The following is a 17,114-nucleotide window of genomic DNA, read 5'->3' on the forward strand; positions in this document are numbered from 1 at the left end:
TATGAGTAGTTAATCATGAAATATACACCTCTGCCTTTTTTCTTCCCGGAGAGTTCTTTATTCCTGACTGAGCGAAGTATTGTGAATCCAGCTGGCTGTATGGATGGGGACAGTATGTCCGGAGAGGGCCATGGTTCCCTGAAACAGAGTATGTTACAGTCCCTGATGTCTCTCTGGAAGGAGATCCTCGCCCTGAGCTCAATCTACTTTATTGTCCAAGGACTGAACATTAGCAAGTAAAATACTCGGAAGTGGTGGATGGTGTGCACGCCTCCTGAGTCGAACTAGAAGTCCACTCCAAATACCTCTTCTCCGCCAGCGGCGGCTTGTAGCAGCCTCTGTGATACGTTCAATTGCACTGGGGGGTACAAACAAAGGATCCAATTCGGGAAAATCATATTTCTGGTCGTAATGCTGGTGAGTTACCGCAACTCTGATAACCAAAAGTTATTTCAGGCTGTAATAAAACAAAAAACTTTCTGGGCTAATAATGTAAGAAATAACACACAAAAAACCTAAATACTGCAAAGTTGCTTAGGAGCTAGAAGCAGGGCTGCCATGTCTTGTCAGCGCCATCTTAGATCCAATTAAGAAAAAGCCTGTCTCTCTCTCCCTCTCTCTCTCCCTCTCCCCCTCCCGCTCTTTTTGTTGCATACATACATGAATATGGATAAACACACAGTCTTCCCTTTCAGACACACACAATCTCAACATCTCAAAATTGTTTCATTAACAAACACATGCTTCCCACTATCAGAAACTCTCTCTCCCTCTCTCTGTCTCTCCTCTCGCTCCTCACCCTCTATCTTCTCCTCAGCCATAACAGTGTGACAGAGGGCCAATAGTCTGAAGAAGGATTGGACTTCAGGACTCTCCAGCTTCAAAGCCTCCACCAGGGAGTGGTCATGGAAGGAGAAGTGATGATCAGCCAAAGGGTTGAACGACCAGTCCACTGTTTCTGTGTGCTGGGGGAGAATGGGGGTAGAGAGAAAGAGAGAGCCTTGTGCTACTCATGTTCTTGACTCGCAGTAAGTACTAGCAGTAAGTACTAGCAGTAAGTACTAGCAGTAAGTACTAGCAGTAAATACTAGCAGTAAGTACTAGCAGTAAATACTAGCAGTAAGTACTAGCAGTAAGTACTAGCAGTAAATACTAGCAGTAAATACTAGCAGTAAGTACTAGCAGTAAGTACTAGCAGTAAATACTAGCAGTAAGTACTAGCAGTAAGTACTAGCAGTAAATACTAGCAGTAAGTACTAGCAGTAAGTACTAGCAGTAAGTACTAGCAGTAAATACTAGCAGTAAATACTAGCAGTAAATACTAGCAGTAAGTACTAGCAGTAAGTACAAGCAGTAAGTACTAGCAGTAAATACTAGCAGTAAGTACTCGCAGTAAGTACTAGCAGTAAGTACTCATAAATCTAATACTCACCTCGTTGATCTCCTGTCTCTGGCCAGCGTAGCCAAATACTTCCCCTGGAAAAGAAGATGGATATTGGATGAGTTAATGTATATGTATTTGTATTTATTACAGATCACCATTAGCTGCTACCAAGGCAACAGCTACGCTTCCTGGGGTCCGGCAACATTTGAAAAACATTACAATACATTCATTACAGAATTCACAACACAAAATCCATGTGTACGTATGTGTATAGTACGTATGTTATCATGTGTGTGTATGCATGTCTGTGCCTATGTTTGTGTTGCTTCACAGTCCCCGCTGTTCCATAAGGTGTATTTTTATCTGTTTTTTAAATCTGATTCTACTGCTTGCATCAGTTACTTGATGTGGAATAGAGTTCCATGTAGTCATGGCTCTATGTAGTACTGTGCGCCTCCCGTAGTCTGTTCTGGACTTAGGGACAGTGAAGAGACCTCTGGTGGCATGTCTTATGGGGTATGCATGGGTGTCCGTATGCTAGTATTTTAAACAGACAGCTCGGTATATTCAGCTTGTCAACCCCTCTTACAAAAACAAGTAGTGATGAAGTCAATCTCTCCTCCACTTTGAGCCATGAGAGATTGACATGCATGTCATTAATCTTAGCTCTCTGTGTACTTTTAAGGGCCAGCTGTGCTGCCCTGTTCTGAGCCAACTGACATTTTCCCAAGTCCCTCTTTGTGTCACCTGACCAGACTACTGAACAGTCGTCCAGGTGTGACAAAACTAGAGCCTGTAGAACCTGCCTTGTTGATAGTGTTGTTAAGAAGGTAGAGCAGTGCTATATTATACTGTTATATCAATATGTTTCGGCCATGACAGTTTACAATCCAGGGTTACTCCAAGCAGTTTAGTCACCTCAACTTGCTCAATTTCCACATGATTCATTACGAGATGTAGTTGAGGTTTAAGGGTGTAGTGAATGATTTGTCCCAAATACAAAGCTTAAAGTCCCATGGAAGGGGCACCGATCCCGGAGAAGTTAACTAAAGGGTTCATGTTTATTAGTAACTGGAAAAAGCAATTGCATAAATGTGTCAAGTGCAGCGTCTGGTTGCTCCTCATTACACACCACAGAACAGCAAATATTATTTACATCATCAACATAGGAATCACTACAAAACTTTATGTATGACCTCATACACACTATATTAGGCCCAGCCTTTGGATCTTTGGTTTCCATAGATATGGATACTATATTGTGATCACTACATCCTATGGATTTGGATACTGCTTTAAAGCAAATTTCGGCAGCATTAGAAAGATGTAATCAATACATGTTGATGATTTAATTCCTGTGCTGTTTGTAACTACCCTGGTACAGTAGGTTGACTGATAACCTGAACCAGGTTGCAGGCACTGGTTACAGCTTGAAGTTTTTTCTTGAGTGGGCAGCTTGATGAGAGGCAGTCAATATTTAAATCACCCAGAAAATATACTTCTCTGTTAATATCACATACATTATCAAGCTTTTCACACATGTTATCCAGATCCTGACTGTTAGCACTTGTCACGTTCTGACCTTAGTTCCTTTTTTATGTCTTTATTTTAGTTTGGTCAGGGTGTGAGTTGGGGTGGGCATTCTTTGTTGTTTTTCTATGTTTTGTTCTATTGTTCTATTTCTATGTGTTTGGCCTAGTATGGTTCTCAATCAGAGGCAGGTGTCAGTCGTTGTCTCTGATTGGGAGCCATATTTAGGTAGCCTGTTTTCTATTGTGTTTTGTGGGTGATTGTTTCCTGTGTTAGTACCATACGGGACTGTTTCGGTTGTTTGTTTGTACTTTTGTTATTTTGTTCAGTGTTCTGTTGATTTATTAAATATCTCATTATGGACAATTACCACGCTGCACATTGTTTCCGATCCTTGCTACTCCTCCTCAGACGAAGAGGAAATCCGTTACAGCACTGTTAGTGGTCTATAGCAGCTTTCCACAAGAATGGGCTTTAGGTGAGGCAGATGAATCTGTAGCCATATTACTTCAACAGTATTTAACATGAGATCTTCTCTAAGCTTTACAGGAATGTGGTGCTTTATATAGACCACAACATCACCCCCGTTGGCATTTCTGTCTTTTCAGTAGATGTTATAACCATGTATTGCGACCACTGTATCATCAAAGGTATTATCTAAGTGAGTTTCAGAGATAGTCAGAATACAAATGTCATCTGTTACAAGCAAGTTATTGACTTCATGGGCCTTGTTTCTCAGGCTGCAGACGTCAATATGGGCTATTTTTAGCACTTTTCTGGGTTGCTTGATTGTTTTTAATGCTTTACTGGGAAACTTATCAGATGTAGACTTGTTCATGTTATTTATATGGGAGCTGATAGTGCAGGGTGAGCTGCACACAGTGGTCTTCCTATTAGGGTATACCGCCTCAGTGCTAACAGTATAACTCTGGTTCATAGGCACATCATTACTGCATACAATAGCTGTAGGATTAACAAAAGTATTCAGGGCATTTAAGGGGACATAAATTAAGTTATTTACATTGTCTACCAACGACCCGGGGATAATGTACATTTGATGCAGCATTATGACAACTCAGTGTCACAATGGTAGTGGTTAGAGGGTGGCAGCGTAGCCTAGTGGTTAGAGCGTTGGACTAGGAACCGAAAGGTTGCAAGATAGAATCCCCCGAGCTGACAAGGTGAAAATCTGTCGTTCTGCCCCTGAACAAGGCAGTTAACCCACTGTTCCTAGGCCGTCATTGAAAATAAGAATTTGTTCTTAACTGACTTGCCTAGTTAAATAAAGGTTAAAATAAAAAACTGAGCTGGTCTTGGGTCATTGATGGTGTGTGTGTGTGTGTGTGTGTGTGTGTGTGTGTGTGTGTGTGTGTGTGTGTGTGTGTGTGTGTGTGTGTGTGTGTGTGTGTGTGTGTGTGTGTGTGTGTGTGTGTGTGTGTGTGTGTGTGTGCCTGCCGATGTACCATCTGCACCTCACCGTAGCTCTTCCTATGTACCATCTGTACCTCACCGTAGCTCTTCCTATGTACCATCTGCACCTCACCGTAGCTCTTCCTATGTACCATCTGCACCTCACCGTAGCTCTTCCTATGTACCATCTGCACCTCACCGTAGCTCTTCCTATGTACCATCTGCACCTCACCGTAGCTCTTCCTATGTACCATCTGTACCTCACCGTAGCTCTTCCTAGGAACCATCTGTACGTCACCGTAGTTCTTCCTATGTACCATCTGCACCTCACCGTAGCTCTCCCTACGTACCATCTGAACCTCACCGTAGCTTTTCCTATGTACCATCTGTACCTCACCGTAGCTCTTCCTATGTACCATCTGCACCTCACCGTAGCTCTCCCTACGTACCATCTGCACCTCACCGTAGCTCTTCCTACGTACCATCTGAACCTCACCGTAGCTCTTCCTACGTACCATCTGCACCTCACCGTAGCTCTCCCTATGTACCATCTGACCCTCACCGTAGCTCTCCCTATGTACCATCTGTACCTCACCGTAGCTCTCCCTATGTACCATCTGCACCTCACCGTAGCTCTCCCTATGTACCATCTGTACCTCACCGTAGCTCTTCCTATGTACCATCTGTACCTCACCGTAGCTCTCCCTATGTACCATCTGACCCTCACCGTAGCTCTCCCTATGTACCATCTGTACCTCACCGTAGCTCTTCCTATGTACCATCTGTACCTCACCGTAGCTCTCCCTATGTACCATCTGCACCTCACCGTAGCTCTCCCTATGTACCATCTGACCCTCACCGTAGCTCTCCCTATGTACCATCTGAACCTCACCGTAGCTCTCCCTATGTACCATCTGTACCTCACCGTAGCTCTTCCTATGTACCATCTGTACCTCACCGTAGCTCTTCCTATGTACCATCTGTACCTCACCGTAGCTCTCCCTATGTACCATCTGTACCTCACCGTAGCTCTCCCTATGTACCATCTGAACCTCACCGTAGCTCTCCCTATGTACCATCTGTACCTCACCGTAGCTCTCCCTATGTACCATCTGTACCTCACCGTAGCTCTTCCTATGTACCATCTGTACCTCACCGTAGCTCTCCCTATGTACCATCTGTACCTCACCGTAGCTCTCCCTATGTACCATCTGTACCTCACCGTAGCTCTCCCTATGTACCATCTGTACCTCACCGTAGCTCTCCCTATGTACCATCTGTACCTCACCGTAGCTCTCCCTATGTACCATCTGAACCTCACCGTAGCTCTTCCCGTTGATGGAACACTTGTTGAATGTCATGATGTTCTGAGTGAGTGTTCCGGTTTTGTCCGAGAAGATGTATTTGATCTGACCCAGCTCCTCGTTCAGCGTGGTGGTCCGGGCCTTGGCCGGGGTGTCACTATGGGCATGGTACATCTTCCTGTCCCAGTCGATGTAGAAACTGTTCCCCAGACGGATGATCTCCACACTGCAACACACACACACACAGGGATAATGGCATTTTACATAACAGACATGTATCTGCAAGGTATCTCAATTAGGCATAAATCCAATAAGCAATTACACAGCAAAACAGATGCTCTCTCTCTCTCTCTCTCTCTCTCACACACACACACACACACACACACACACACACACACAGACACACAGACAGACACACAGACACACACACACACACACACACACACACACACACACACACACACACACACACACACACACACACACACACACACACACACACACACACACACACACACACACCCACACACACACACACACACACACACACACACACACACACACACACACACACACACACACACACACACACACACACACACACACACACACACACACACACACACACACACACACACACACAGACCTGATGAACAGGGAGACAGACAGACAGACCTGAAGTAGAGGGAGACAGACAGACCTGACGTAGAGGGAGATGGGTACGACGGTGTTGAGGATTATGACGTAGGACCAGAAGGTGAGGAAGCCGGAGAAGGGGGCATCAACTCCCCCCTGTCTGGGCAGGAAGGCCGTGAACTCTGACCCCCAGAGCTGCTCCCAGATCCTGTTGCCGATGGCCAGGATGGTGCACATGAACGCCAGGAAGCCAAAGATCTACTGGCAGAGAGGGTACATAGGTCAACAGATGGGTACAGAGACATGAACATGTGACATGTTTGATATAAACATGGAAAACTGGTACTGCATAAGCTAAATCATATGATGGCTACGTGTTTAAGTGAGTACATGGATCTGTAAGTAGTACAGTCCGTGTTTAAGTGAGTACATGGATCTGTAAGTAGTACAGTCCGTGTTTAAGTGAGTACATGGAGCTGTAAGTACAGGATATGTTACTGCTGGACTCACACAGAGGACGAGTACGTTCATCAGGCGGTCGATGCTGGTCCTCTTGAAAGTGGTCTTCCCACAGTTCTGCATCAGCTTAGTCTCTGGACCTGGACCACAAAAGGATCACAGGGTTAGTATTTAAGGGACTACATGTGACAATTTAGACAAATTTTTCAATTTCCTCATTTCCTTTCCTTTTGAAGAGTTTCTAATCATGAAGATTATAACAGAAGAAATATTTAGATTTGGGGGTTAGGTATTCGCAGTTGAGGTTTATACTGGCCAGCAGAGGGCGTGCTGAGTCTAACTGACCTGTGAACCAGCACCATCCTTACCTCTAACCTTTGACCTTTTACCTCCGAACAGCACCAGTCCTGACCTCTCATCTCTAACTTCTCAAATCTCACCTCTGAACAGCAACAGTCCTGACCTCTACCCTCTCACCTCTGAACAGCATCAGTCCTGACCTTTACCCTCTCACCTCCGAACGGCACCAGTCCTGACCTTTACCCTCTCACCTGCGAACAATACCAGTCCTGACCTTTACCCTCTCACCTCTGAACGGCACCAGTCCTGACCTTTACCCTCTCACCTCTGAGCGGCACCAGTCCTGACCTTTACCCTCTGACCTCTGAAGGGCACCAGTCCTGACCTTTACCCTCTGACCTCTGAAGGGCACCAGTCCTGACCTCTACCCTCTGACCTCTGAAGAGCATCAGTCCTGACCTCTACCCTCTCACCTCTGAAAGGCACCAGTCCTGACCTTTACCCTCTCACCTCCGAACAGCACCAGTCCAAAACACCACTCTGTGTTCCTGAGGGTGCAGCCCCTCAGCAGGATCTTGTCATTGTCCAGAGAGTATTTCTGACCGGCGTTAGTCAGAGTTCCTGTGAAACGGTCTAGGCGGTTGTTGGGGGGCTCACAGCTCACCTCGCCTTCAGAGAGTAGGGAGGAGACACAAGGTTCGTCAGGTAGGAGAGGAGAGTGGGTCATCATAAGGATTAAACATCCTAATCTACAAGCTAGTTCAAATGAAACTTTATTTATCACATGCGACGTGTACAACAAGTGTATTCGCTTACTTACAAGCCCTTAACCAACAGTGTAGTTCAAGAAGAGTTAAGAAAATATTTACCAAGTAGACTAAAATAAAAAGTAATAATAAAAAGTAGCACAATAAGAATAAGAATAACAAGGCTATATACAGGGGGTACCGGTACAGAGTCAGTGTGGAGGCTATATACAGGGGGTACCGGTACAGAGTCAGTGTGGAGGCTATATACAGGGGGTACCGGTACCGAGTCAGTGTGGAGGCTATATACAGGGGGTACCGGTACAGAGTCAGTGTGGAGGCTATATACAGGGGGTACCGGTACCGAGTCAGTGTGGAGGCTATATACAGGGGGTACCGGTACCGAGTCAGTGTGGAGGCTATATACAGGGGGTACCGGTACCGAGTCAGTGTGGAGGCTATATACAGGGGGTACCGGTACCGAGTCAGTGTGGAGGCTATATACAGGGGGTACCGGTACCGAGTCAGTGTGGAGGCTATATACAGGGGGTACCGGTACCGAGTCAGTGTGGAGGCTATATACAGGGGGTACCGGTACCGAGTCAGTGTGGAGGCTATATACAGGGGGTACCGGTACCGAGTCAGTGTGGAGGCTATATACAGGGGGTACCGGTACCGAGTCAGTGTGGAGGCTATATACAGGGGGTACCGGTACCGAGTCAGTGTGGAGGCTATATACAGGGGGTACCGGTACAGAGTCAGTGTGGAGGCTATATACAGGGGGTACCGGTACCGAGTCAGTGTGGAGGCTATATACAGGGGGTACCGGTACAGAGTCAGTGTGGAGGCTATATACAGGGGGTACCGGTACCGAGTCAGTGTGGAGGCTATATACAGGGGGTACCGGTACCGAGTCAGTGTGGAGGCTATATACAGGGGGTACCGGTACCGAGTCAGTGTGGAGGCTATATACAGGGGGTACCGGTACAGAGTCAGTGTGGAGGCTATATACAGGGGGTACCGGTACCGAGTCAGTGTGGAGGCTATATACAGGGGGTACCGGTACAGAGTCAGTGTGGAGGCTATATACAGGGGGTACCGGTACAGAGTCAGTGTGGAGGCTATATACAGGGGGTACCGGTACCGAGTCAATGTGGAGGCTATATACAGGGGGTACCGGTACAGAGTCAATGTGGAGGCTATATACAGGGGGTACCGGTACAGAGTCAGTGTGGAGGCTATATACAGGGGGTACCGGTACAGAGTCAGTGTGGAGGCTATATACAGGGGGTACCGGTACAGAGTCAGTGTGGAGGCTATATACAGGGGGTACCGGTACCGAGTCAGTGTGGAGGCTATATACAGGGGGTACCGGTACAGAGTCAGTGTGGAGGCTATATACAGGGGGTACCGGTACAGAGTCAATGTGGAGGCTATATACAGGGGGTACCGGTACCGAGTCAGTGTGGAGGCTATATACAGGGGGTACCGGTACAGAGTCAATGTGGAGGCTATATACAGGGGGTACCGGTACAGAGTCAATGTGGAGGCTATATACAGGGGGTACCGGTACAGAGTCAGTGTGGAGGCTATATACAGGGGGTACCGGTACAGAGTCAGTGTGGAGGCTATATACAGGGGGTATCGGTACCGAGTCAGTGTGGAGGCTATATACAGGGGGTATCGGTACCGAGTCAGTGTGGAGGCTATATACAGGGGGTATCGGTACCGAGTCAGTGTGGAGGCTATATACAGGGGGTACCGGTACAGAGTCAGTGTGGAGGCTATATACAGGGGGTATCGGTACCGAGTCAGTGTGGAGGCTATATACAGGGGGTATCGGTACCGAGTCAGTGTGGAGGCTATATACAGGGGGTACCGGTACAGAGTCAGTGTGGAGGCTATATACAGGGGGTATCGGTACAGAGTCAGTGTGGAGGCTATATACAGGGGGTATCGGTACCGAGTCAGTGTGGAGGCTATATACAGGGGGTACCGGTACAGAGTCAGTGTGGAGGCTATATACAGGGGGTACCGGTACAGAGTCATTTTGGAGGCTATATACAGGGGGTATCGGTACAGAGTCAGTGTGGAGGCTATATACAGGGGGTACCGGTACAGAGTCAGTGTGGAGGCTATATACAGGGGGTACCGGTACCGAGTCAGTGTGGAGGCTATATACAGGGGGTACCGGTACCGAGTCAGTGTGGAGGCTATATACAGGGGGTACCGGTACAGAGTCAGTGTGGAGGCTATATACAGGGGGTACCGGTACAGAGTCAGTGTGGAGGCTATATACAGGGGGTACCGGTACCGAGTCAGTGTGGAGGCTATATACAGGGGGTACCGGTACCGAGTCAGTGTGGAGGCTATATACAGGGGGTACCGGTACCGAGTCAGTGTGGAGGCTATATACAGGGGGTACCGGTACCGAGTCAGTGTGGAGGCTATATACAGGGGGTACCGGTACCGAGTCAGTGTGGAGGCTATATACAGGGGGTACCGGTACCGAGTCAGTGTGGAGGTTAGTTGTTCACAACCATATATGTTTTCAACTGGCAATGATCTGTATACCTTTATTATAACTATGTAGTGGCTAACCACCTCCCCGTGGGAGACTCACCACTGAAGGAAGCCAGGTTATGGATGTTGTCCCCCATGTCTCCTGTGACTGTCACAGCTTGCTTCACTTTCAAATTAGTCTCACTGAGAGGAGGAGGAGGAGATTTGATTTTATTAGGATCTCTTTTAGTCCTCATTTGGACTAATCTTGCAAGAGTTCTTTAAAAATTAAAATACAATTTATAAAACGATCACATTTTCACATATAACACCCTGTTACAAACATACATAATACACTGGCAGAGAAATACTTATAGATTTATTCCTTTATCTACAATTAGTCCAACACAACCTTCCAATTTATAATTTTTAAACGGTTCTAAAGTACTGTTTGAATTTATTTATTGAAAGGTTTCTGGTTTGCTCAGATAAATTATTCAATTTCTTTATTGATCTGAATCAAAATGTTACTTAGCCTATTTCTCTTTTCTGTCTGGATAACACATAGATGGTGGACTAACTGTTCCTAGGTGTCACGCCCTGACCTTAGAGATCCTTATTTATTCTCTATGTTTGGTTAGGTCAGGATGTGACTCGGGTGGGAGAATCTATGTTTTCTATTTCTTTGTGTTTTTGGCTCAGTGTGTATGGTTCCCAATCAGAGGCAGCTGTCTATCGTTGTCTCTGATTGGGGATCATATATAGGTTGTCATTTTCCGTTTGGGTTTTGTGGGTAGTTATTTTCTGCTTAGCTGTTTTTGTTGCCTGACAGAACTGTGACCTTTTGTTTTTTCTACTTTGTTATTTTGTTGCGGTGTTCAGTTTATTAAAAATTATGAACGCCTACCACGCTGCACCTTGGTCTCCTTCTTCATCCCACGACACACGTTACACTAGTATTTACTGAACGTCTGTCTCTTACCAACTGAATACTGTTGTGAATAGAGTTTGGCCGTTTTAAATGGTGTATATTATGAAATAAAATAAGCATGTTTTTTTCAATTATCTTGTTGATTGATGACCAACCAAGAGCATTGTGCATGACTACAATAGAAGAACCACATCTCCACCTTAAAACAATCCTTGCTGCTTTGTTCTGTTCAATCTGTAGCCTCCTAATTTCACTTGCTGGAGGAGAGGAGGAGGAGGAGAGGAGGAGATGAGGAGGAGGAGAGGAAGATAGGAAGAGGAGAGGAGGAGGATGAGAGGAGGAGGAGAAGAGGAGGAGAGGACGATAGGCGTAGAGGATGAGACGAGGAGGAGAAGGAGAGGAAGATAGGAAGAGGAGAGGAGGAGGAGAGGACGATAGGAGGAGGAGGAGGAGAGGAGGAGAGGACGATAGGAGCAGGAGAGGCTTGAGTATGAAATAGACACAGGCTTTGTACAGTAGGTGAACAAACAAACCGACACACAGACACACACACTGACCCGTCCAGTTCAGCAGTCTCTATGTAGACCAAGTTGAGAGGTTCACTACTAGAGAGCAGCAGCAGGTCTGCCTGAAATCACAGAGGGAGAGATTCACATAGTCAGATTCACTGACTATTAAAAGACACTGAATATAGGCACCTGTTTCACACCCAGTCTATCACGATGGTCTCTTATGCCAGAATCAGCTGAAATAGACGACCAATGAGGAACTGTATGTTTGAGACCTGAAACGGTATGTTGTAATGAACACACAGGAAGGTTGGTTTAGTGTTCTGTTCTCACTGTAACAAACTGGTTGTTTCCAAGTTTGATGATGTCACCCACATGAACATCCATCCATTTTTCACTCCGTAGTCTAGAGAGAGAGAGAGAGAGAGAGAGTGAGATAGTGGGTGGGGTGGGGGAGGGAGGGAGAGAAAGAGGGGTAGGAAAGAAGAGTATTTCAAGTTTCAAGTTTTTCAAGACAGTAGACATCCTCGCTCTATTTTTTAGGATCAGGAAGAAAATGCCGTCAAATCTGTGTACGACCTATTTTACTTTCAACTCCTGTCTGTGACTGTCTGTAAGCCAGGAGAAAGATCAACAGGAAGAAAACAAGCACTTCCTGTTGCCCGCAGCTGCTTCCTGTTGTGCCTCCTGAAAAGAGGGCATGTTGCCCAACTGTCCCTGCCCGAGGCACTCACACATTTGCTGTGGAAATGGATTTGAGTGGAGGATGGTGGAGAGAGCAGGGTGGGGACAGGGAGTAGGAAGGGGCAAACAATCTGAAAACACACAACCAGTGTACCATTATGAGTTGTGTTCATTATGTACTGTTAGAAACCAATAGTAGATCTCATGAACTTACTCTCCATCGATGAGCACTGTGACCTTCCGGTTGTTCACCTGGGTGTCACTCCTGTGGCGGTTCTATTAGGACAGACATGATTATAATAACATTAGACTAGACTTGTGAATGGAGGGAATTCTAGTCGTCTTAAATCATTACAAAAGGCTTCTGTCCGGCAAAAACATCTTCTTTCTCTGGCTTAAAGGTCAGAGGTTGTCTAAAGGTCAGAGGTTGTCTAAAGGTCAGAGGTTGTCTAAAGGTCAGAGGTTGTCTAAAGGTCAGAGGTTGTCTAAAGGTCAGAGGTTGTCTAAAGGTCAGAGGTTGTCTAAAGGTCAGAGGTTGTCTAAAGGTCAGAGGTTGTCTAAAGGTCAGAGGTTGTCTAAAGGTCAGAGGTTGTCTAAACATCTGGTTTGGGTCTGGAGTCTCACAAGACCAGCCAGCAAAATGACTGCCCACCGCCACTGTGTCGCTAAAGATGGTCAACATCTCCTCAACAAGAGCCAATTATGACAAGCCGAACAATGTGACCTCACTAAAGCAACCAACGGGGTGGTGGTCCATGAGCATGAAGGCAGAAAGGTCACTGACTACGTCCCAAATGGCATCGTATTGCACTACCTTTTGACCAGAGTCTATGGGCCTTGGTCAAAAGTAGTCCGCTACATAGGGAACAGGGTGCAGTTTGGGTTGCAGGCAGTGTCGCCACCCGACCTAACAAACAGACCCTTGTTTTGCTACTGAGGTTAACGTGGAACAAAATGACATCACATTTCCCAAAATGCTACAGTATCAGGTTGCCAATCCACTCAATAACAGTTAATAATAGTAGTACATGTTTGTTTAACGCTGGAATTGAGAAGTAATTTTCCTTATATAGTTTTAGTTTTGAATCTAGGTTCCTGCTTGAACAACAGAACACACGATTTTGTGTGACTCAAAATGGGTCAAAATTCTACAAATATCCAGAAAAAAAGACTTTCAGGTAAATTAACAACCCAATGTTTATATCCCAGAAGAAATTAGCTAGAAACTACAAACTAGCTATCTAAATGGCCATGAATGTTTCATGTGTTTCGACCTGTCCCCAAATTAATATAGTTGGTTCAGAGTTGGTTTTGATATTTCAGGACCTGCGTGTCCTGATCGCGTCTGGTGTGGATGGACAAAATGAACATGCACGCGGTGGTGAACACACTGACGCACGCGCGTGCCCAGTCTAGTTAGCATGTACGGTAATGCCTGAGGGGAAGTGAGAGCAGAGAGGGAATCTGAGTTGTTACTCAATTATGTTACTGATATTCTCCTCGTCAGCTAAAATAATGACTAAATCAGTGTACAGTCCATAAAGGTTATTAAAGTAAACAAAAAATGAAATAAAAATGACAATGAAAAATATTTGAAAAACTAAAACGATACTGAAACTATTATCTTTGACTACAAAACAAACACAAATAAAATAAAAAACATTTTAACTTTATGTTTAATTGTAGTTTTTTTCTTCTAAACTTTGAGCTAAAATCAAATAGGGATTTAACTTTAGCTGGCTGGCTTGCTGCATAAGATAACTGCATATACCAGTAACGTTATTTGATAACTTGTTAGATGCCGTTATGTTTTTCCAAAACTTTGGTTTACTTTAATGTAGCTGTAAGCTAGGTGTTGATAGCAACTGGCTGACTCATGCAGTGCTAACGTAATGATAGCATGCTGGTAGGGCTAACGTTAGCAGGCTAGTAGGGCTAATGTTAGCAGGCTAGTTGGCTAGCAACCTTGCAAGTTGATTTGTAACACAAAAATTCAAAGTATATGCTTGTAAGTTGGATGAAAATTACATTGAAACCAGGAGTCATGAGTATAAACGATTTGGTTTAATTTGAAGTTATACATTTGAAGTTATTTCTGTTGGAGTTTACATCATAGCGACTAGGCTGGCTTGCCGGCTCCTCCATTTAACATCACACCCCCCGATTAGAATCTTGGGGATTTTATGTAACAACTCGAAAAATAGAAAAGAGGTGTGACTTTGCATTGGGACTTTTGATGTGTATACTAATACAAATCCATATGCTACATGTGGTTATGGTTATGCTACCTACCCTTTAATAAATCCTCTACAGGATCGGTGTGTCCCCCACGGGACGGTTGAGCTAACATAGGCTAATGCAATTGGCATGAGGTTCTAAGTAACAAGAACATTTCCCAGGACATAGACAATCTGATATTGGCAGAAAGCTTAAATTCTTGATAATCTAAATGCACTGTCCAATTTACAGTAGCTGTTACAGTGAAATAATACCATGCTATTGTTTGAGGAGAGTTATTTGAAAAGTTATTAATAAACCAATTAGGCACATTTGGGCAGTCTTCATACAACAATTTGAACAGAAATACAGTTGTTCATTGGATCAGTCTAAAACGTTGCACATACACTGGTGCCATCTAGTGGCCAACATCTAAATTGCACCTGGGCTGGAATAATACATTATGGACTTTCTCTTGCATTTCAAAGATAGAACAAAAAAACTACAAAAAACACATGTTTTTTTGTCTGTATTATCTTTTACCAGATCTAATGTGTTATATTCTCCTACATTCATTTCACATTTCCACAAACTTCAAAGTGCTTCCTTTCAAATGGTATCAAGAATATGCATATCCTTGCTTCAGGTCCTGAGCTACAGGCAGTTAGATTTGGGTATTTCATTTCAGGTCCTGAGCTACAGGCAGTTAGATTTGGGTATGTCATTTCAGGTCCTGAGCTACAGGCAGTTAGATTTGGGTATGTCATTTCAGGTCCTGAGCTACAGGCAGTTAGATTTGGGTATGTCATTTCAGGTCCTGAGCTACAGGCAGTTAGATTTGGGTCATTTCAGGTCCTGAGCTACAGGCAGTTAGATTTGGGTCATTTCAGGCAAAAAAAAAAAAAAAGTGGCAGATCCTATTAAGACACTTTATGTTGGTGTTTCCTTTATTTTGGCAATTACCTGTATCATTGATAGTATTTCATGAGACCAGCACCGGTAACTTTATTATTAATTGGATGTTCTGCTTTTTTTTTTACTTCACCCCAAAAAATCAAACAAATATACAATGATTAAGCTTTAACTTACTTGATTATTATATATACTGTATATATATATACAGTGGGGAGAACAAGTATTTGATACACTGTCAATTTTGCAGGTTTTCCTACTTACAAAGCATGTAGAGGTCTGTACTTTTTATCATAGGTACACTTCAACTGTGAGAGATGGAATCTAAAACAAAAATCCAGAAAATCACATTGTATGATTTTTAAGTAATTAATTTGCATTTTATTGCATGACATAAGTATTTGATACATCAGAAAAGCAGAACTTAATATTTGGCGGTGTATCAAATACTTGTTCTCCCCACTGTATATATATACAGTATATATATTTTTTTTATCCTTAGAAGCCTACTGTACTTTGAAGTTGCATTGCTCTTATCTTTTCTAGATTAAAACAAAAAAACTCACAAAAACATAAAAAGTACAGACAATTACTCACCCACATACAAGAGAGGGAGAGAGAGCGAGGGAGAGATAGAGGGAGTGAGAGAGCAACAGAGCAAGGAGGAATGGAGAAAATAAACATGAAATAGAGGTATGAGTTCAAGGAGAGGAGGTACAGTAGCTAGAGAAGGATGTAGCTAGAGAAAAACATCAACAAGTCTCAACTCCTGAACCAATGACATGATGACAATACTGCCACCAACACGGAAACAGTAACCATGGAAATACAGATAAGAGCCAGAGGCAGGATTTCAGTGTGAGAGAGAGAGAGAGGAGTGTGGAGTGCAGTGACACAGCCTAACTAACACTAGTCTGAACCTCTACTGCCTCTCACCAGCCCAGTACACCAACACAATACTCTCCTCTACTACCACAACACAATCCTCTCCTCTACTACCACAACACAATACACTCCTCTACTACCACAACACAATACACTCCTCTACTACCACAACACAATACACTCCTCTACTACCACAACACAATACACTCCTCTACTACCACAACACAATACACTCCTCTACTACCACAACACAATACTCTCCTCTACTACCACAACACAATACACTCCTCTACTACCACAACACAATACACTCCTCTACTACCACAACACAATACTCTCCTCTACTACCACAACACAATACACTCCTCTACTACCACAACACAATACAATCCTCTGCTATTACTGCCTGACCACCACTCCATTTACTAACCATGGAAAAACAGCCAGGTGAACACAGACAATGTCTGGGATTCATCTCATGATTCAGGGAAAACACTAGTTACCATAGAAAGATTGTTAGGTGAGGTTCTTGCAGTGTTAGGTGATGTTCTAGAAGTGTAAGGGGATGTTCTAGTAGTATTAGGTGATGTTCTAGAAGTGTTAGGTGATGTTCTAGTAGTGTTAGGTGATCTAGAAGTGTTAGGTGATGTTCTAGAAGTGTTAGGTGATGTTCTAGTAGTGTTAGGTGATCTAGAAGTGTTAGGT

The 17,114-nt window shown here is 44.3% G+C and overlaps 1 protein-coding gene across 1 annotated transcript in view; it reads right to left on the reverse strand.

The window, feature by feature from the left end:
* Positions 1–17,114, reverse strand: part of LOC139577279 (phospholipid-transporting ATPase ID-like) — a 62,056-nt gene that overhangs the window by 17,880 nt on the left and 27,062 nt on the right. Inside the window, exons 6-15 of the mRNA XM_071404283.1 lie at positions 12,610–12,671; positions 12,045–12,117; positions 11,760–11,830; positions 10,393–10,475; positions 7,534–7,692; positions 6,775–6,863; positions 6,329–6,522; positions 5,646–5,854; positions 1,433–1,476; positions 800–965 (exon numbers count right to left, since the gene is read on the reverse strand). Coding sequence (XP_071260384.1) covers positions 800–965; positions 1,433–1,476; positions 5,646–5,854; positions 6,329–6,522; positions 6,775–6,863; positions 7,534–7,692; positions 10,393–10,475; positions 11,760–11,830; positions 12,045–12,117; positions 12,610–12,671 — 1,150 coding nt within the window. The remainder of the gene's footprint in view (positions 1–799; positions 966–1,432; positions 1,477–5,645; positions 5,855–6,328; positions 6,523–6,774; positions 6,864–7,533; positions 7,693–10,392; positions 10,476–11,759; positions 11,831–12,044; positions 12,118–12,609; positions 12,672–17,114) is intronic.

Source organism: Salvelinus alpinus, chromosome 5 (assembly GCF_045679555.1).
Source record: "Salvelinus alpinus chromosome 5, SLU_Salpinus.1, whole genome shotgun sequence".
In the NCBI taxonomy this organism is placed as follows: domain Eukaryota; kingdom Metazoa; phylum Chordata; class Actinopteri; order Salmoniformes; family Salmonidae; genus Salvelinus; species Salvelinus alpinus.